The 22,519-nt window shown below is 41.6% G+C and overlaps 2 protein-coding genes across 2 annotated transcripts in view; one reads left to right on the top strand and one right to left on the bottom strand.

The window, feature by feature from the left end:
- TMEM178B (transmembrane protein 178B) overlaps positions 1–22,519 on the bottom strand; it is a 331,318-nt gene that overhangs the window by 306,636 nt on the left and 2,163 nt on the right. The window lies entirely within an intron of this gene.
- Positions 18,105–18,516, top strand: LOC118021166 (60S ribosomal protein L31-like). Its single transcript, XM_035021248.1, has one exon. It carries the CDS (start codon positions 18,111–18,113, stop codon positions 18,486–18,488), a length of 378 nt encoding a protein of 125 aa, XP_034877139.1. The 5' UTR covers positions 18,105–18,110; the 3' UTR covers positions 18,489–18,516.

Here is a 22,519-nt window from a genome sequence, read left to right as displayed (position 1 = left end):
TTGCACTTACACGGAGTACAGAGTAAGAACTCTCAGAGAGAAAATGATGGCTCAAAATATCCAAAGACCTTAAAAATGGACCCACCCCAGCCTTTAATTATAAAACATCTGGCACACCCAAACGTACTGAATTAGAAGTTACAGAGTTGGGGTCTGGGAATCTGCATATTTTTAAGCTGCACAGGTGATTATAATCACAGCCTGGGGCGCCTGGGTGGCTCAGTTGGTTAAGCGACTGCCTTCAGCTCAGGTCATGATCCCAGGGTCCTGGGATCGAGTCCCACATCAGGCTCCCTGCTCTGCGGGGAGCCTGCTTCTCCCTCTCCCACTCCCCCTGCTTGTGTTCCCTCTCTGGCTGTGTCTCTCTCTGTCAAATAAATAAATAAAATCTTTAAAAAAAAATCACAGCCTGAGTTAAGAGAGACTATTTTCATTTTACAGATAAAAGCTATAAAATAAAGGGGGGCAGTCACCCCAGGTAAATGGCAGAGCTGGAAACAGGAGCCAATGCTTTGACTCAACTTAGCAGTGTTCTTTCAATTAAATGTCACCAAGGGCTGTGATTAATGACAATAACATATTAATACAGTTAATACATATGAAATTGTGCTTTGCTATGGATATACAACAGTGCAAGTTAAGCTCCTATGCCCAGTCAAGAGATTACAACATAACTGAGTGTGGGAGCTCTATTCTGATCTGCATCCCTATTTGGAGAACTTAGCTTATGGTTCATTAAAAGTAAATTGCTAGGCACATTCAAATCCATTCAGCAAGTTGTCAATTCAATTCAAAATGAACTAATGTATGAACCCTTAATCAGAACCAGACCTGTAAGAAAGTGAAAAAGAGTAGCTATTTATAAAATAATGTTAGAAAAGAATGGGTGCCCACAAAATACTCATCCCACCTAATAGCTAAAATTTCACAGTAGAAATGTATTCCTTTAGCCTGAAACTAAGTCTCCATATCTGTAGCAAGTTCCTCTGGGAAGGGCCAGTCATTGAGCTTTATTGGTCATTTACAACTGATAGTAAAGGATCTGCTCAGACTCTTTTCTGAGATGAAGAGCTATGATAGGAAGGAAGGCGGAGAAATGTTTTAATTGACAGAAATGGGATTCTGTCAAGAGAGGAAAAGATTCCAACAAGGGATACAGGAGTCCCCAGAGAAACTTCACACCTGCCCCAAGATCGGATTCTGCTGTAGATGGTGCTGTATGATCAAGCTGGCTTTAGCAAAGTTGAAGAGTTTTGCTTAAGTTTTTTTTTTTTTAACGGATTTTTGTTTGGTTTTGTTTTGGTTTTTGTAAATCAAGATAACCAATATGGGGGCCAAAGAGAGATTATTAAAAGAACGAACTTCTTTTGAAAGGTGAAGATAAAGCCCAAAAGAAAAAACTGGAGGCTTTCAGATATGAAATATTTTAGAAATTCTATGCCATAAGGCATTTCTGGCAACAGAGATCACTTTGGAAATTATCTAATATAGAGACCTACATATGAATGATCCTGTCTAATCCATTCTATTTTCTTGCAAGTTTTAAATATAATAACAGCTAACACTTACTATGGGCCAGGAACTATTTTCAAGTCTTTACTTGTATGAATTCACTCAACCATTTCAATAACTCTATGAGGTAGATCAAAAATAAAATCTCCATTTTACAGATAAGGAAATTAAGGTCTAGAAAAGTTCAGTATCTCGCTCAGAGTCACACAATAAACAGTGAAGCTGGGATTTGGAGGCACTGTAACTCTATACTGTTAACTACTTACACTCTAATGAAGATATTTAAAACAGAAGCCTAGACAAACCACTTTACACATAAATGTTTTAAAGTTGGGCTGATATCAAAAGTATTTTTAAAACTGTGTTATGATAAACCTGATAAGCCTTGGATTTCAAACTTTAAGCCCTTTAAGGTAGCAGTTCTGTATTTAATCTGGCATAAGTGATTAGGGTTAGAAGAACATTCTCCCATTGGCATTGGGGAAATTTTTCAATATCAAAAGTCTCAAGTGTCATAACTTCAAGTGAGTGAATAGAAGAGGTAATAAATTGGAGAGATGCCTCTTGACTGGGAAAAAGTCATAGGGATTCCTATTTGGGGGAAGGGAACTTGCAGCAGTGAGCTCTTTTGCTAACGTCATGAATCAGAATAGAAAATCACGAAAAGAGGGGCACCTGCGTGGCTTAGTTGGTTAAGTGTCTGACTCCTCAGCCCAGGTCTTGATCTCAGGATTGGGTGTTCAAGCCCCACATTGGGCTCCACACTGGGCATGGAGCCTACTTTAAGAAAAATCATGGGGGTGCCTGGGTGGCTCAATTGTCAAGCATCTGCCTTTGGCTCAGGTCATGATCCCAGGGTCCTGGGATCGAGCCCCGCATAGGGATCCCTGCTCCTTGGGAAGTCTGCTTCTCCCTCTCCCACTCCCCCTGCTTGTGTTCCCTCTCTGTGTCTCCCTCTGTCAAATAAATAAATAAAATCTTTTTTAAAAATTTTTTTAAAAATCATGAAAAGAAAATCTGGGTAAGCTGAGATAAAAGGAAAGCCTGGTTGTTTTAGGAGAACACTAACTGTCTGGTGGATAAGTTCTGTAAGAAGAAATACTGTATACACTAAGGATAACAAGATTTGAAGAAGGTTGCAAATTTAACACGAAAGAAATACTAAATTTTTCAGGACCATGGACAGACAACCATAGAGCTCTATTGACCAAAAGGCTCAAGGCTGAGTCGGTTCTCTTCAACTTTGAAATAATACCCAGGATTAAGTTAAGCAATCTTCGACAATACCTAAAAATTTGGAGGAAAAGTACTGAACTAATCTTTTATTTCTTCAAATCTTGTTATAAATGCATATAGATAAATGAAACTGTAGCTAGTATTAGTAGAAGGATCTATCATTTATTGTGCTAATCTAGGTGCAAACGGCTTACATGTTGTCTTAATAGTAGTTGTAATATAGGTTTTCATATAAGAGTTGAAAAGAGATGCATTAAATTATTATACACATGAGTAAATAATGAAATACTAACTACTTTACCAGATAAACTCTAAAATCTCAGTGGCTTAACTAAGAAATTTCTTGCTCACTAAAGTCCAATCAGCCAGCAAGACAGGGGAGACAACCATTTCCTATCATTCAAGGGCTCAGACTTCCCAACGTTTTGTCATCTTCAATTCTTGGCTTCCAATGTCATCCAGATTGTAGGCATCCAAACAGAAGAAAGAAGAGAGAAAGTAGGGGATCACAGAGGAGGATTTTATGGGACATGAAAGTGGAATATATTACTTATATCCACATATCACTGGTCATAACTCAGTCATATGGCCACACCTAACTGCAGAGAATGCTGGGGGAAATAGTCTGGTTGGGCACCCATGAGGAAAGAGAGGTATGTGGGTAAACAAACAGCCACTCTTTGTTCAATGGGCAATCATTTGACCTAAAGTAAAATTTAAAGCATAGTATAATAAAATATTTAAAGTGGAATACTATTCTATCAAACTATTTTCCCCTCAAGTCTAGGGGAAAGCCAATTATAAGCACTCAAAACAAGAATCTGGCCAAGAGGTTAATGATGTTGTATGGGACATAGTTCTGAGTTTCTTCCCATCGGAGGCTGCCAACGCCATTGCAGAGATATGGCTTGGTTGTCCAGAGCCATCATCAGCACTTGCACTTCCCTTCACCCCTCTGGTCATTCCTACGGATGCAGTGATAAAGGAGAGGTAGGAGGACAAAACGAGAAAATACACAGGCACATCTCTAGTACAAGCCAGCCCTATGTGGCAGCACCTGGGAGTGTGGGGTTGGAAAGAACATGGAAAAAGGCAATGGTCCCAGTATAGTTCCACTATTCACTAATCAGGCAACCGATGATAAACTTTTTTGAGTCTCAGGCACCTCTTGTGTAAAATGGGAATAATCATACCTGCTCTGTATGCTCCACATATTGGGGAGGTGGCTCGGGGTTTGACTGGTGAAAAAAAAAAAGTATTGATAAAAGGATGTGATTGAGAGAATAAGCAGCTACTCAAAGAGAGAGAGCAAGTAGGTGAGAGAAGATTAGGCAGGAAAACAACCTACAAAATAAGCTTATTACTGCGACAGTTGTGGGGAAAAGTGCCAATAACCCAACAGGGAAAAATCACAAGCTAAAAAATTTCCAAGCACTTGAGAAAATAAAATTGGTCATGACATGCACCTTGGAAGACATTTTATGGAAATTCAGAACCTATGTGCTTACAGATGGAATCACAAACCAGAAGGGTAAGAAAAAAAGTCAAACGTTAGGTACAATTATAGGTAGCAATGAATGCTATTTCTCACATGGTTTCCAAACTGGGACCAAGTTTCCCTCTATTTCTGAGTAGGAGGCAAAGGTGAAATTATATTACCATCTGCTCCACTAACTTGCACCTGTTATTCTTCGTCCCTAGAATTTACAGTTTTTCTTAGAATTTTGAGTCCTTATATTCTCCAAGGAAGAAATACAAAATGCTAATGACCTTCACACCTTCTCAAAAACCATGCAGACAAATGACTGACTATCAACATGGCTCATAATTTTTGTACAATATCCAGACTCTTTTCTTCACCAAGTAAGGAAGATTTTGTGACTTTAATTCCTACACCAATCACAGAAAATATTTGTTGCTGAGAGGTTACCAGAAATTCGTGGACTTTGTTTTCCAGAGACACAATATAATGGACAAAGAAGACTAATTCTGCACCACCATAGGTTTTCAGTCATTTAATCGGTGGCTTTGAAATGCAGACACAGTGCAGCATTTTTAGGATGACAAGGCAAGAATGTGGCTATTCAGCCTGAAAATAAAGAAGCTTTATCTCAAAAATGACCTAAATGTCATGAGAGCCAAAGCACCCTAAAATTCTCATTAGAGGGATGCTATTAAATGGAAAACTGCAGAACCCATTGGCTAACCGGTCCTACAGCACCTAGTAAGAGAGGTTTAAGGATGAGCTGTCCTCTCTTTAAAAAATGAAATCTTTTAAAACTTTTCAGAGCACCATACTTCAAGAGATAACACATCATATTCCCTCTAACACCTGAGGGCAAAATGTCTCAGAATGTCCAACCAATCACCAGGCATCTGGTGCCGAGAAGAGTTAGGCTATTCTGACCAGTTCCTCTTTATAAAGCAGAAAGCAGAGCCAACATGCATAATCAAAATAGACCTCACTCTCCAATCCTGCTTTCTTCTGAGAAACTCCCACTAAATGCTCAATGACAGTAAGATGCTGATGTGCTGTAGAAACTCTCTTTCGAGAAGCTTAAAGATCTTAGCTAAAATTATCCCACAAGCTTGCAGAGGGAACAAGATGATTGATAACTTGCACCAAGAAAAATAATCCTGGGGGCGCGTGGCTGGTTCAGTCAGTAGAGCGCACAACTCTTGATCTTGGGGTTGCAAGTTCGAGCCGCACAATGGGTGTAGAGATTACTTAAAAATAAAAAGAAAATTTTTAAAAAAAGAAAAAGAAAAATAGTCCTGCACCTGAAAATAATATTACACTGTATGTTAACTAACTGGAATTCATTTTTTTTAAAGACTTAATTTATTTGACAGAGAGAAAGCAGGCACAAATAGGGAGAGCTGCAGGCAGAGGGAGAGGGAGAAACAGGCTTCCCGCTGAGCAGGGAGCCCGATGCGGGGCTCGATCCCAGGACCCTGGGACCATGACCTGAGCCGAAGGCAGACGCTCAACGACTGAGCCACCCAGGCGTCCCAACTAACTGGAATTTAAATAAAAACCTTAAAAAAAAAAAAGGAAGAAATGCAAAAAATAAACAACTAAATAAAAATTAAAAAAAAAAATCTTTTCTTGCCTGGTTTCCACATTTGGGTGATAGACTTAGGAAGCTGGCCTTTAAAAATCCCTGTTATTTTTTCCTTACATAAAAAAACTAAATAATGCCCCCCCCAAAAAAAATAAAGAAAGAAAAAAATAGTCTTGGATTTTTGTGTCCTGGCTCATCTAAAACATGTGTTTCTTCCTGGGCCACATCCTTTTCTTTTCACCCTTTCTGCCTCAACCTTCTCTGGCAATAACTCCAGCAATTCTTCCCTCTCTTTTTTCTGTACCATCAGTTTTGTCCCTGTCTACTAGGTCATTCCCATCAGCCTACAATTATGCTATTACTTCTCTAATCAAAAAAAAAAAAAGAGGGGCGCCTAGGTGGCTCAGTTAGCTGAGTGACCGACTCTTGGTTTCAGCTCAGGTCATGATCTCAGGGCCATATGTCAGGCTCCGTGCTCAGCAGGAAGTCTCCTTGAGATTCTCTCTCCTTCTCCCTCTGCCCCTCCTGCTCATGCTCTCTCTCTCTCTAAAATAAATAAATCTTAAAGAAAGTTTTAAGTCTCTCTTACTATAACTTTCTCAGTCCAACTACCATATTTCTCTCCTTACTTTTACACCAAAAATCCTTTAAAGAGTTAATCAAAACTCGTTTCCTATTCCTCCCCTTGTCCCATTCACTCTTGAACCCACCACTGAGGTCAAAAATCTCCACATTCCCACCACTGGAATTTAAATATTAGTCAATATTTAAATATTAGTCAATATTTAAATTCCAGTTAGTTGGGACGCCTGGGTGGCTCAGTTCAAAGTTCAAGTCTCAATCTCATCCTACACGACCCACTGGCAGCCTTGCACACAACTCATCACTTTTCTCCCTTAACACACTGGCTCTCCTTAGCTTCCAGGACACCACACTTTCCTAATTTTTCCTCTCACTACCCTTAGCTATCTCTTCTCGGTATCTTTTGCTGAGCCTCCTCATCTACCTGAGCTCTGTAAAGTCAGTGTGCCCCAGGACTTAATCTTTTGGACCTCTCTCTTCTGTACCTGCAGTCACTCTCTAGGTGATCTCATTCGCTCTCATGACTTTAAATACTAGAAGCTGATGACTCCCAAATTTCCATCCCAAGTGAGACTTCTTCCCTGAACCCAGGCCACTATTTCCAACTAACTGTTGACATCTCCACTTGAGCATTTGAAAGGTGTCTCAAAGGTTATCATACGCGAAATAGTGGATCCCCAAATCAAGATCCTCCTACAGTCCTATCCATTATATATTTTTTATTAACATATACTGTATTATTAGTTTCAGAGGTAGATTTTAATGATTCATCAGTTGCATACAACACCCAGTGCTCATTACTTCAAGTGCCCTCCTCAATGCCCATCACCCAGTTACCCCATCCCCCCACCCACCTATCCTCCAGCAACCCTCAGTTTGTTTCCTAGAGTTAAGAGTCTCTTACGATTTGCCTCTGTCTGTTTTCGTCTTATTTTACTTTTCCCTCCCTTCCCCTATGTCCATCTGTATGTTTCTTAAATTCCACATAGGAGTGAAATCATATAGTATTTGTCCTTCTCTGACTGACTTATTTCGCTTAGCATAATACCCTCTAGTTCCATCCACTTCATTGCAGATGGCAAGATTTCATTCTTTTCGATGGCTGAGTAACATTCCATTGTGTATATACCACATCTTCTTTATCCATTCATCTGTCAATGGACAACTGGGCTCTTTCCATAGTTTGGCCATTGTGGACGTTAATGGCAACACACTCCACCAGCTCTTCAGATGAAAACCCTTGGTGCCATCTTTGACTTCTCTTTTTTCCCTCCACCCTATATCTAATCCATCAGCCCATCTTGGTAGTTTGCCATTCAAAATATATCCAGTGTCTTCTCCCATCACTCTAGTTCCAGCCGCCATCTCTGTTGGCTGCTCCCCGTTTCTATACAAGCCCCACTGTCATCTGTCATTAGCTCAGCAACCCAAGTGATCCTTGAAACCATAAATCTGATCATGCCACTCCTCTTCACAGAACCTACAATGACTTCCCATCTCACTCCTTCCTATGACCTTCAAACCCCATGTGAGGTGGCTCTTTACTTCTCTGACATCACATCCTACTACAGGCTCCCTCTTTGCTCCCACTCCCGGCCATTCTGCCATCCTCATTATGTCTCCAACATCAGGGCCACTGCCCTTACTACTCCCTCTTTCTGAAGTCTTTGTCCTCCAAATACCCCCAGAGCTCATTCCCTCAAGCACATCCCCTCTTTACTCAAAAGCCACCTTCTCAGCCAGGGCCTCCCTGGCCATGCCATCTACAATTTCAACGCCACCTCCTCACATTTCCTATCCCTTTCCATGCTTTGTTTTTTTCTCCTTAGCACTAATCACTGTCTAACATATTACATATTTTACTTATTTACTTTTTAATTATCTCACCGGAATATAAACTCCATGTGGGCAGGGAGTTTGTATATTTGGTGCACTACTGTACCCTAAGCCCCCAGTACAAATCCTGACGTGTAAGTACCACCAAATATTTGTTGGAAAAATGATATATAATTCATGTAATTTACTCCTGCATCATGAAGGAGAAGCACAGAGTGAAAATTGTTACTCCACTGGAAAATGTCACCATCCTCTCTGATACCGTATCCTTAGGAAGTCACCAGGACATAAGTACACTCAGCTCTATGTGACCACAAGTCAAGAACCTTAGCTAAGGAGCTTTGTGCTGCCTTGTGTACCTTTCTACCCCCTCCAAGCCCACCCACATCATGTTGTGTTTAGGGCCTCTACCTTTCCAAACTCCTCACTGATATTGTACCCAAGCCCACCCAAGTGTCTTAAAAATCAGTGTTCAGATTACAAGAAGATTTTTTTTAATTAATAAGATAACCAAGAACAACCGCAATCCAGTATTATTTGAGGCCAAGGGAATTGATTCTGTATTTCTCCATCTGGGAATTCTTCCATTAAAACAACCGAGTTTGTTTTCAATGCAGCTATAACAGTGGACACAAACCTCCCGGAATGTACGTTTAGCACGCTAAAGTCTTTATTACAGGACTCATCACCTTGAGAGAGCCCATTTCTTTCTTCTAAATAATACGGATCTCAATACGGGGATATCATTGTTGTTGTTCCTAAATGCACTTCACAACCTGGAGACGATCTGTCTTCTGTGAAGAAGCCATTATGGTCTCTGATGCATCTCCCTTTTTAGCAGCTTATTGATCCACAAGCGCCCAGCCAGCCACCACACCACTACGGATACGTGTAATAAAAGCTGATACAGGCATGCTGCTGGCATAGGAACATAAAAGTCCTTCTTTGAAATGTTAACAACTCTGCTGACCCAAAGAGATGAAATGCCACCTTCCAGTTTGAAATAAACCTCTGAGTTCCTATAGCTTTTAAAATAAACATAGACAGCAAAAGACAGTTTTCTAGGGTAAGGGTTACCCACCATTTTATGAGACTCACAATAGTATATAGCTCATCAATACTTTTTTTTTTTTAAGATTTTATTTATTTATTTGAGAGAGAGAGAATGAGAGACAGAGCACGAGAGGGAAGAGGGCAGAGGGAGAAGCAGACCCCCTGCTGAGCAGGGAGCCCGATGTGGGACTCGATCCCAGGACTCCAGGATCATGACCTGAGCCGAAGGCAGTCGCTTAACCAACTGAGCTACCCAGGCGCCCTCATCAATACTTTTTATAATTATTTCTTACAATTAATCCAGCTCTTCAAAACACCAATTTCATTGGAACCTGGAACCTACCCAATGGTTAGTGCTGAAAGTACAATCTAAATTTTTTATCTGAGCACTTTATACAACTTGGGCAGAAGGTGCTGGAAATCAGTTTTCTAGCTCAAGCCCCGTACAGGTTTAACTAATATAAATCCAGAAATTAGAGTAGTCATAGAAAATCTTTCCTTGATATGAATCATTTACTTAACCTAGTTTAGAGAGCCAAGCGATGTGGCTGTATCTATATTTATCTGCTGAAAGCGAAAGAATCACTCTATTTATCTGAATGACTCGGCAATGAGCTCAGCCCTTACCAGACTACATGGCTAAAGGAGAAGTCCTTAACACCTTCCACCGTGAGATGACCCAGCCAGAACAGCAGTCACGGTCATTTTGGAAAAGAATCCACTCAGAAGTAAACAGTTATCCCATCCGTTGTTGACCGAGGACTCGGTGGTCTTCATAAGCAAAGATGTGTTGGTTGGCCACCTCATCCTTCTGTCCCCAAATACCCCTGTAGGACATGGATGTTTTCCATGAGCAATGCTGCTCACCAACAACAATGGTGACAGGCGTGCCAGAGAGTTGGAGACAGATACCATATTTTCCAAGCATCACGGACCCACTGCTGTTGAAAGTCATGAAAAGCAAACTGAGGTAGGAACCAGAGAAGAGGCAGTTACAGAAGGCACAATCTCTGTTTTCGGGTCATTATCTGACCAAAATCACTATCAGAGACTGAAGCTGCCCTCAATAGATGGTTAAGAGGGAGGCTGGCCTGAAGATACTCCTGATGATAAATATTGAAAAACCAGGAAAAATATCCTGAGGGAATGGCCACATATGCCAGACCCAGAGGTAAATTTGGAAATTGTTCCATCCATGACAGGAACAAGAAATGCAGGTAGCCTTCTCTTTTCCTACCATGTTTGGGAAAGGAGGACCAGCCTAGGGAAGGCATGAAGAGGAGAAAAAGTGGGCAGGATCACAATGAAGAGGTCAAATCCAGGAACCACGGAATAGTCCCCACTTGAAATTCTCCTCTTGTGAGTCAGAAATATGGGTGCTTTAAGAAAATACAAACCTTAACAAAGGAAATAAATTGAAGTTTATCATATGCTTTACAGAACAATTCACAGCAGGCTTCCTTTTAATAGTGAGTCTCCCTGGTCCAATGAAATTACGGCTCTTTGTTAAATAAGATTTCCAGATCGACTGCATTAACAGAGATAAACCTTCATTCATTCAACAAGTATGTATTAAATACCTATTATGGCCCGTGCATTATGCAAAATGCTGTGGATGAAAAGATGAATACGAAATAGTGCAAAAAGAGTCTCAAAAAGGAGGAAAGCATATGGGGAAATAAAATGTCGCTGGTGCTAGGAAGCAAGTGTTTGGTGTGTGACAGAGGTCTAGGAGGAGGAAGGCAATCCTACGGGGGAGCCTGGGTGAGAGCACCAAGCAAGAGGAAGAGGGGCCTTAAGCTGATCACTGAAGGGTAAGCATGCGTTGACCAGGCCGACTCAGGGGTGGGGGCCAGCAGGGAGGGACAAGGACTTCCAGGCAAAGGAGAAGTTTCATAAGCAAAAGTTCCCAAGGCATAAAATAGCTTAACCTGTTTGGGGGCCTGGGAGTCCTTCATCAGGGCTGGAGGAGAGCGTGCTGGGATGGAGCAAAGCAAAAGTATGAGATGCACAGATGGGGGAGTGGGGAGGCACGTTGCCAGACACGAGGGGGGCCCACTTGCCAAGGTGAAGATTACAGATCTTATCCTGACTGATAGGCCATGGGAAGCCATTGAAGGATGGTAAGCAAAGTAGTAACATGATCTGATTTCCATTTAAGAAAAATCACTCTGAATAGAAAGCAGTGAGGAGAGACGAGCTAGAGAACAGGAAACCAGAGGGCACCACAGGAGCACAGGTGCTGGGGATCAACCCGCAGGGCCAATGCTGGAACAGGACGGGGGGGGGAAAGTGTCAGGAGGGGAACCAACTTATTCACTGCTTGGATGGCTAGGGCAGGAGAGAAGAGAGCCCCTAGGGATGATCCTTAAGTTTCTGGGCTGGGCAACGAGAGAGGCAGGGATGTCATTCCTCCGAGATGGAGGAAAAGGAAGGAGAAAGGATTCCAAAGCGCAGGAAGAGAAAACAGGTTCTTGTGGACCAACGGGATATCCAAGTGAGATATCCCGCAGGTGAGCTGTTTGGATTTTAGGTCTAAGTGAGCAATTCCCAGGGCAACAAGTCATGAGCTTCGAGGGGTGAAAAGGGCCATAGGCATGAAAGAGAATGCTCAAGGAGAATGGAACACTGGCGAACCCCACCAGGCTGAGAGAGAAGAGCCAGCGAAGGAGAGGGAAGAGCAGAGGTAGAGGGGCGCCTGGCGGGCTCGGTCGGTAGAGCGTGTGACTCTTGATCTCTGGGCGGTGAGCTCAAGCCCCACACTGGGTGTAGACATTACCAAATAAATAAATAAACTTAAAAAAAAAAAAAAAAAGAACAAGGGTAGAAGCTGGTCCAGGAGCGAATATTGCTTCCAAAGCCAGAAGAGGCCTGGTGTTGGAAAAGGAGCAGCCCCAGCCCCGGGGAAGGGGGAGGAAACCTAGAGTCGGGGACCTAGAAGTGCACTGAAGAAGAGGTGAGGAAGAGAAGCAAGCCAGGCCACACCTGAGCACGACTACCTCCTGTTTCCTTTGTGCTAACACATTTAGGGAGGAGGGAGAGACAGGGAGAGGTTAGAGAGGCAGAGACCAGCTCTTCCCAGAGCGGGGAGGTCATTCACCTCCGGAAGGACAGAGGGCTCCAGCTCTGCCCAGCTCCCCACAGAGCACGAGGAACACAGCGGCTCATCATCACATGGGACCTTCTGAAGCAGACCTGCCCAGAGCTGCACGTGGGCACTGGCCAGCTCTGTGGTTACGGAAACACCCCTGAAATCCCGTGGGACACCCATGATTCCCTAGTAACTCCGGACCCAGCTTTGGTGTTTTAAAGCATTATCAGCTGAAAATGGAACCCCTGCTATAGTTCTGATGGGCCTTTTCTGTTCCAGCTGTAGTTTGTATAAACAGAGTGGAAACATTATCGTAAAAGAGGCGCCCTTGGCTAATGTCGCCCTCATAATCTTAATGAAGAATCCAAACCATAATCATCAATAATAAAACTACTTCAAGTTTTATCAACTAACATGCTCTACTCAGTTTGAAAAGGGATAAGAAAACTTCTGAACAAATAAACTCTGGTCCCTTATTATTAATTCTCAGCTTTTCCTCCCCTGGTTCACACGGAGTTCCTCCCTGTGGGCTCAAATGCCTTCCCAGATGTTGGTGCTCTGGTTGATCCCACAGGAGGTCTCCTGTCTTATCTATTCAAAGCTCAGCGTCAGATCAATTCCAGGATTGGTTTTAGTTTACCTTTCTGACCCTTGAAATTCTTTGTTTTTCTCCACAAGCTGCAGGAAATTGACAAAGAGGGGCGTGACTTGTACCTTACTCTATCTCAGAAACAAATCGTTTTAAAGTCTCAATTTCCTCTTCTTACACTACTATCAAGAATGAATAAAGCGGGCGCCTGGGTGGCTCAGTTGGTTAAGCGACTGCCTTCGGCTCAGGTCATGATCCTGGAGTCCCAGGATCGAGTCCCGCATCGGGCTCCTTGCTCAGCAGGGAATCTGCTTCTCCCTCTGACCCTCCCCCCTCTCATGCTCTCTCTCTCTCTCTCATTCTCTCTCAAATAAATAAAATCTTTAAAAAAAAAAAATGAATGAATAAAGCAATTTTACTTGTTTTAAGCCCTTCCCATGAGCTACTTTAAGCGAAACTGTTGATTAGGAATTACCTGATTCTCCTCTAAAGGCTACTTGCTACCACTTATGAAAGTCACTCACAGATCACCTCAAAAACAAAGTTTTCCAAGAATTGTCCTTAAAGAACCTGCCTCCTATACACTGAACAACACTGTCTGAATAAAATTTTAACTTTTTTGTCAGGATCATAAAAACTTTCCAAATAGCCTGATTGTGCATGCAGATGTATGCCCCCATTTGCCTCAGATTTTTTGTTTTTGAAGAAATGAAATAGAGATGATTTTAAAGCAACTTCCCAATTCCATTTGTTTCTCTGTCTTGAGAAAGGCAAACATCAACCTTCATTTTGGGTATATTGGTCCCGTGCATACTTTTATAAATACCATGCAAATAATGTTTCCATAAGCAATATCTAATGTTATTTGATCTACCTTTTTAACTTCATGTAAACGGCAACATTCTCCTCATTTCATTCTGTATCCCGCTTTTTTCACTCAAATTTTATGTTTACCCATTTGGAAATACATAGATGTAGTATATTTATTTTAAATATAGGGCGATAGTTTCCATTGTATGAATACAGACCATACCTCATTATCCATTTTCCTATTCATGGACACTTCAGATTTTCCGTTTTGCTTATTTATTTCGCTATTACAATCAGTGGCGCCATGGACATTCTTGGACATGAGTATAGCCAGGCTGCAAGGTTATGCGTGTCTTCAGCCTCCTGAGATACAATCCATCTGCACTCCAGTGTCATGTCAGCTGACCTAGAACAGGATGTGAGCTCAGAGCTTTCTTAAGATAAAAACAACCCCAACCCATCCAGGGCTATGAAATACTCCAGGGCCTTGGGGAATAGGAGTTGTGTTTGCCTAAACAGAATTGCTGTTATAAAGATTAAGAGAAATTCAGGCCAAAATTGAAAGGGAGATGCTATGAAGCAAATAACGTGTCCAATAGAGTGAGGTTCGGAATATAGAACAGCAGGGCATTTTAAAACGCAGGAAATGATATAAATCTATGAAGATGACCTAATATAAAGTAAATTGCCTTTTCTTGGCAAAATACTTCAACGCCAAAAAAAAAAAAAATCAATTGAAATAATTCAGATACTGCAGTCTCCCATAAAACAGCAAATCTGTCAAACTCCCTTGAACGCCAACAGCAGGTTCCACTCAGAATAAACATCACCTATAGAAGAGTCCTGGTGACTCCTGGAACAAGGCCTTTAAACATCGTCTCTGTGTATACAAATTTATAAAAAAATAAATTTTTTTTCCTGTTTGAATCACCTGTTCGTTTCTTGACTCCTATTTATAGTTGCTGTTATTTTTAAATACTGCTGAAAAAATGATCTCAGACAGGATTTATAAAATCTGGTAGCAGTAGCTGCCCCTTGGGGGACAGGCTGGGGGGGCCTGGGGGACAAGGGTAGGTGGAAGGCAGACTAGACAAGGATTTACCTCATCAGAATTAATTAATAATTTTTAAATAAGGCTAAGACTTCACCTTATCCATCCACAAATAACAACTCTAAGAACATCCCCTCTTGTGCAAAGCCTCCCCTAACTGCTCTAAAATTCAAGAGCCACTCAGGCCCCCAAGATGTAAATCTCTCCTAAAACCCACCTTGGAGATTGTATGTATTAGTCTTCTTGCACACTTCCTCCTTTTGTTTGTTCTTTGAGGACAGGAACTATGGATTTCACTCAGGATCCACCCCCCCCAAGTTAGGTGCCTGACATAGTTGGAGCTCAAAAGCCGTTTTTAGAATAAATACAGGGCAGTGTTCTTCATTATACAGTGGTTTTTAAATGACCCAGGGGATGTATTCATTACTTTTGCTTGTCTTATATCTTGGTGCTCTTTAAAAGTCTTGTTTTAGGGGTGCCTGGGTGGCTCAGTCACTGGGCGTCTGCCTTCGGCTCACGTCATGATCCCAGGGTCCTGGGATCAAGCCCCGCATTGGGCTCCCTGCTCAGCAGGAAGCCTGCTTCTCCCTCTCCCACTCCCCCTGCTTGTGTTCCCTCTCTCTCTGTCTCTCTCTCTGTCAAATAAATAAATAAAATCTTAAAAAAAAAAAAGTTTTGTTTTAAAAAACAAGCCAAAAAAAACCCAAAAAAGATATGATACTCAAAACTGTTTAAATGTAAGCCATATGAGGGCAGGAATTTTGTCTGTTTTATTAACATCTGTATCCCAAGCAATACCTGGGCTAGCGCCTAGCACCTGCAGGTGCTCAATAAATGTGCTGAATGAATGAAGTTATGGTTATGAAGTATTCTATACACTGACCGGTAATCCAGTTCCTTTCTCTGCTAAGTTTTATAATTTCTTTTAATTAATCTATTTAAATTGTGGTGAAACATACAGAACACAAAATTCATCATCTTCGCCAGTTTTAAGTGCACAGTTTGGTGGCATTAAGTATATTCACATTGTTGCATAACCATCAAAACATTTCTCCATCACTTGTTTACTTTTTTTTTTTTTAAAGATTTATTTGTTTATCGCAGAGAGGGAGAGTGAGACAGAGCTGTGGGGGGAGGGGCTGAGGGAGAGGGAGAGAGAATCTCTAGCCGACTCCTGGCTGAGGGTGGAACCGGGAACACCACCCCACCCCCCCTCACCCCACCCCACATCCATCAATCTCACCACCCTGAGATCAGGACCTGAGCCAAAACCAAGAGTCAGAGGCTTCACTGACTGGGCCACCCAGGCGCCCCTAAGTGTTTACATTTTTAACTCCAATCTGCAATGTGGCATTTCAAATCATTAGAGAAGAGGGGAAGTTTTGTTACATGACTGGATGGGGGTAGGAAATGAGCTGCTTTGTTTCCCGCCTCTTCCTCTGGCGTGCTAGCATCCTGGGATGGTCCCTTTCTCTGTCCTTCCTCCCCGGCTTTCTCTTCTCTCCTAGCTCACCTTTTCTCAACCATCTACCTATTATTTATGCTCCATCACCTAAATTTAACTTTCTCATCAAATGTTAGCGTGTCAAAGGGCCTGAAGTTTATATAATCCAAACTCACTATTTTACATATGAGGAAACGACATCCTTTGAAAGAAATGTATGCATTTTCTCAAGAACGACAGATGTCCAATCCAGATGTTCAAATCAATCTTCTGTCCACTCATCCCCCAGGTCACGCACTCCCTCCTCTCTCTGTGTACTCTTTGGAGTACAAAGTTATAAAAGAATCTGCATCTGAATACATATTTGTGACTTTACCCTCCAATTCCTGGATGTTCACAGGGTCAAACTAGCCCAGAGAGTGTTTAGGATTCTGCCGAAGACCTAGGATTACCTACTAACAGCAGAGAGGGAAAAAATTATTTTTAACTGACAACCCAAAGTGGAATATACAGAATCGATCCTGTAATTGATCCTTACCAACCCTACAGTAAAAGAATAAATAAACCAACCTTCTGGAACAGAAATATGGCTCCTGACTTTGTTGACTCAGTAAAAAGAACTCACCACCTTCCCGAATTCCCTGACCAGTTGACTCCTGATCCAGATGACACAAATGTGATCCTCTGAGGAAGAGCCTGATCCAACCCCAGAAGACAATGAATTTGTCATTGAGCTAGAGTGTAAGTTCCCTCAGGACAGGAACCATATGATGCCTCTTTGCTTTCCCCCAGCACCTAGCAGAGCACTGGGCACACAGCAGGTGCTCAAAACACATCACACCAACCCTCTCTCTCTTCCCACCCATGCACTTGCCCACTGAGTCACAGGGCTCCCAACTGTCAATTCTCACTGGTTAGTTGTATTTCAGCATGATGAAGGAGGAGGGTGCAACTGAGTGCATTTGCTTGTACCTTTGGGCAGACACACAACATGCATGCATGGGGACACACACTATATATCAAGACCATGGGTATTCGTATGTGTTTGCCTGCGAGCAGGTCAAGCCTCCTTATATTTTAAAACCAAGACTAATGGAACCATTTAATTTGGGGCTTACTTGTCCATCTTCTCCTTTGTGCTTCCTAAGAGCAAAGACACCTCATGGCATTCACTCCCTCACACTACATTCTACACTGATTAGTTCATTAGACATTATTTTTATTACGATTGGCATAAAGTAGTACCATTTTTAGTAGCATTATTTTTAAGGTAGTACCATTATTTTTTTTTGTAGTAAGCTCTATGCCCAATGTGGGGCTGAACTCACAACCCCAAGATCAAGAGCTGCATGCTCTGCTGACTGAGCCAGCCAGACTCCCCTTATTTTTATTTCATATGTATTTATTTATTATCTGTCTCTCGCTCCTGGAATGTAAGCTTCTCCATAATGCCCAGTCCCTAGGCTCTCAATTAATATTTGCGGAATGAATGAGTATGTCCTTCATGGCTCTAACCTCAGCATCTACCATAGTGAACAAAACAGATACTCAAAAATCATATAACAAAGTGTGTATGAGCTTCTGTCGACGGGTCTCAAAGCAAGGTGTGTGAAACACTTTAAAATGATCTTCCTCCTCAGAGCTAACCTGAAGTCAGTCCTCAAGCAGATCTCCCCTGGGTGAGATTCTAAAATTAACTTCCTATTTCTCTTCCAGTTTGAGGAATCAAGATACCGGCCTCTTCTCCACCCCACCCTTGCCCCAGCAGACTCTATGGTGACAAGAGAGTACAGTGGGTGTCATCAAACCTGGAGCCAGCTTTCCAACCAGGGCCCGGCAGAATGGCTCCCTCGAAGAAGGATGGTGAGAAGAAGAAGGGCCGTTCTGCCATCAACGAGCTCGTGACCAGAGAATACACCATCAACATTCACAAGCGCATCCATGGAGTGGGTTTCCAGAAGCATGCCCCTCGGGCACTCAAAGAGATCCAGAAATTTGCCATGAAGGAGATGGGAACTCCAGATGTGCGCATTGACACCAGGCTCAACAAAGCTGTCTGGGCCAAAGGAATAAGGAATGTTCCATACCGTATCCGTGTGCGGTTGTCCAGAAAACGTAACGAGGATGAAGATTCACCAAACAAGCTCTACACACTGGTTACCTATGTACCTGTCACCACTTTCAAAAATCTACAGACAGTTAATGTGAATGAGAACTAATCGCTGATTGTCAAATAAAGGTATAAAACTGCAAAAAAAACCCAAAAAACAAACAAACAAAAAAACCTAGAACCAGAATATGAATCCTGGCAGTTTTACTTCCTTATCATGAGACTTGGCAAGTTCATTGACATTTATATGCCTCAGTTTCCTTAACTGTAGAATAGCGAGGAAAAAAATAATAACACCCACCTTGAGTGTTATAATGAAGAATACATTAGCTAATATCTGTAAAACTCTTAGAGGAGTACCTGGCATTTGGCAATTATCATTAATTATCATTAATCCTCCCCGCCCAGTCAACAATGCCAGTTTCTTTTAATGGAGCTGAGAGAGGGAGGGGAAAGAACAGAGAAGCATGTGAGAATTCTGTGAGTCAAAGATGGAAAATGCATAAAATATAGATTTAGTGTAACTGACCATGAACTCACATCTTCTGCCCAAAACATTCAAGTAGCAAAGTTTCTTCAAGGGTAGAACAATATACTTAAATTTAAGCTCAAGTTATCATGTTTAATTATCCTCACCTGAAACGAAGTACATGCTTATTCTCTTTAGAGGCTCTAGGCTCCATGCAGCACCGTCCAATGGAGCTTTCTGTGACAAGAGGAATGTTCTCTCATCTGCACCACCCAAAACGATAGCCACTAGCCACGCATGGCTCTTGAACATTCGCATGGCTCTTGAACATTCGCAATGTGGCCAACATAAGGAAATGAATTTTTAATTTCATTGAATACTGGTTATTTTAAATTTAAATAGCCACTTGTGGCTAGTGGCTACCCTACCTGGGATCTGAGTAGGCAAGCCCCTGGCCTTGGCTCTTCCTCGCTCTCCAGCTCCATGCTCTGCTCCTCTCCCTCCCTCCAGCAGTCAACACTCCCGAGGCCAGACTGCTGTTTCACACCTCCCTGGCTATGCAGATGCTGCCCTTTTGGCCTGAACTGCCCTTTCCTTGCCATCCACCTCCCAACCTCATGAAACCTCTGTTCAGATTTCACTTCCTCCGTGCAACTTTCCCCAATTCCCTCCCGGCTTACCTCACCCCACTGCCAACACAATCCATCACTGCCTGATCTGTGCTACTCTGCATCCGTTTCCGCCGCTCTCATCACCCCGTAGTTGTCATGTATTCCCTGTGATGCTAACAGACTGGGGAAATTTTAAGGGCCAGGTCTTATTCATCGCTGCGTTCTTGTGGTGTGTGCCCATCGCAGAATATATGTGCAGTAAATATCTGCTGAGCACATTAGTCATTGCATATAAATATATGCAATGTTTTCTTAAATAAGCCTCAGTGTATTGACAACCACTCCCTGATTATATAGATCAAATTCTCTTATAAGCCCTATTTTCAAATAATAAAAAAGTTCTTAGAGTCTCAGTTGAAGGTCTATTTATTTTAAGCCATATCAACATAACATTTCAGTACAAATCAAAGAATATAAATGCTCCCTGGAACAAAATCCTACCTGTAGCTGCTCCTCCTAAGGGTCTGGAAGTCTCTTGGATTTCAGAAACTGATCCTGTCATTGATCTGTCCCCCCGTGCTTGCAGTGACTTACTAGGGAGACACTGACACAGTTGAAAAGCAAGAAGACAAGAGGACTTGATTATGGACAGAGTCATATGGGAATTCAAGGGTGATCTATCCTTGCTACACCCTCTACCCAATCCTACCTCCAAGAAGGAAATCATCAAAATCTTATCTAATGTGAAAAATACTGACGTGGGTGATACATGTCTGTTCCGTGACATATGTTATCCCCCCAAAAAAGTACTGTTTCCCTTATTCCTTAGCAAAACTTTTTTGCTCAAAAAAATCTTCCTTGTTAAATTATGTAGCAACTGTTGCAATATTAAATTGCCCTGGGAGCCATCCTGGTTCATTTTTTTTTTCATCACAATTCTCTGACTAATCCTTTATTTGGATTCCTACACAAGTGTTCCTACAATTAGAATAAGCTTTTGATGCATACAATTCTGTGAGCCTTATTTGTATGAAACATTTCCCAAGGACCAAGCATCTGGTGAATGTATTTTACAAATGATTTTCTTTCCTGCCCTTCAGGAACTTACAGTTCAATAAGACAAATAAATATACAGTGACCAGAAATGCATATTCGTTGGTACAATCATGGCAGTGGGCATTGAAGAAATGGATTTCAGAGAGAACATGCATCCAAAGGACTTCATCTTCAAATCAGATATAGATTTGACTTTTGTTTTCTTATTAATTATGTGGTTTTGTTTTATTTTAAAATGCACAAACAGCACTTTCTACTGTAATGAACATTGATTTAACAAATGATTGAGTTACATGGGGCTGTATGATCATTTAGATAAATCTCTAGTTTTCCCATAATACTGACAGATTTTACACAGTCTTTTCTCTGGTTTCCCTTCCCTTCCCCTCACCCAACACATATCTCCCAGAATTTGAATCTAAGATGCTCCCCCAAAAGACAAAGGACTAACATATCTTCTGAGGCTACTAATGAATACTATGAGGTAAGTATCTTTCCCTAAGTTGCCTGCCTTAAATTTAAATATAGGGATATCAATTTTTTTTTACTTCCTTCCAAAATGTGCCAATCTAGGAAGAACGCTGATTAAGTCTAGAAATTATGTTCTATGTTATTGGAATTGCTTGTGAATTCTACTAATATAAGATGCACTTATTTCCAAAATGTGTCTCTTGTTGCTTAGAAAAGAGAAGATCTAGCTTTCACAGATTATGTTTTGAGGTTAAAAATGAAGATTGTGACCTTAAGTCCCTCAAGATTTGTAAGGCTGGCATGCCATCTATCTCAATAATACCTAACAAGAATGTCAAATGGACAGAAACGGCCCTGGTAAGCGGGTGTTTGCAGCTGACAGTGATTGCTGTATTTTGGGTGATGGGGAACAGCATCTCCATTAGTTCAAGTGAAATACAATGCTCTGCCAACTCTGGGTATCAGTGTATTCAATCCCCCTACTGTGCAGTGTCCATTTTCTGTTGCTGCAATTAAAAATCAGTCGATACAAAGTCAAAATGTTGTACCCTCTTCCCCTATCCCTTTCCCTGTCACTGTGTTTCCAGCTTCACCGGAAGAACATGTCACTATGGTAACGAAGCTCTCTGGTGCACAGACCAAGTCAACCTTTCTAGCCGGATTGCTAGGCAAAGCAACATGGAATCAAAGCCCTCAATGGAACCACCAGGAGCCATGGATTCCATCCCCCTTTTTCTGAGTGGAGTGAACCAATGCCAGACAGAAAGATACCCAATCCATCGTGTTGCCAGAGACCTTTAAGAAAGGAAATGCAAGAATGTCCTTCAGCAAGTCCTACCACTGTTTTTCAGTGTTATTAACATGAATTCTTCCTCATGTTTCAGCTAACTTCCTACCATTTCAATTTTAATGAAAGCGGAGCACAAAAAAACGACATAACACTTCATGAATCTGAGAATCTGAACGCTGTTACAGTCTACCCATTGTTAAAAAAGATTCTGTTTTCTCTTGCCTTCCTACTTCTAAATCCAAACCAAGTTACTCTCTTCTGGAATTCTCTAATATCCTGCCCATCTTTACAAAGTTGTAGAGCTCCAAATGGGTCACCCTGCTCTAATATGAGCCTAACTCTGAAGCAGTTGTGGTGTTTGTAGTATTAACACACTCATAACCGAATCAGCTAAAATCCCTAATCATTCTACAGAAGCTACAAAACAAACATGAAGATGGATTCTCCTTCTGGACTTCACCTCACCTACATCTGACTAGCCACCTAGACCATACCCACTGCTTGTCATTCTTAAATAACTGACTTTTTTTTTTCAAATTAACTATTTTTTCTGATCAATTTCAACATTTTTCTGAATGAAAGAACATCAGTTCTCACAAATAATATTTTACAACAGGAGCAAACCTGCATTATAATATTAAGGGACAGTAAGAACTGTTCCATCTGGGCCTCAGAGACTTTGCAGAGAACATCATTTTCACCTTGGCATCACCATTTAATAGTTGAAGAACATGAAACACAGT

Source organism: Mirounga leonina, unplaced genomic scaffold (genome assembly GCF_011800145.1).
Source record: "Mirounga leonina isolate KUSES-001 unplaced genomic scaffold, KU_Mleo_1.0 Mir_174, whole genome shotgun sequence".
In the NCBI taxonomy this organism is placed as follows: domain Eukaryota; kingdom Metazoa; phylum Chordata; class Mammalia; order Carnivora; family Phocidae; genus Mirounga; species Mirounga leonina.
The sequence above is the reverse complement of the archived record's forward strand: the minus strand, read 5'-3'. Positions and strand labels throughout refer to the sequence as shown.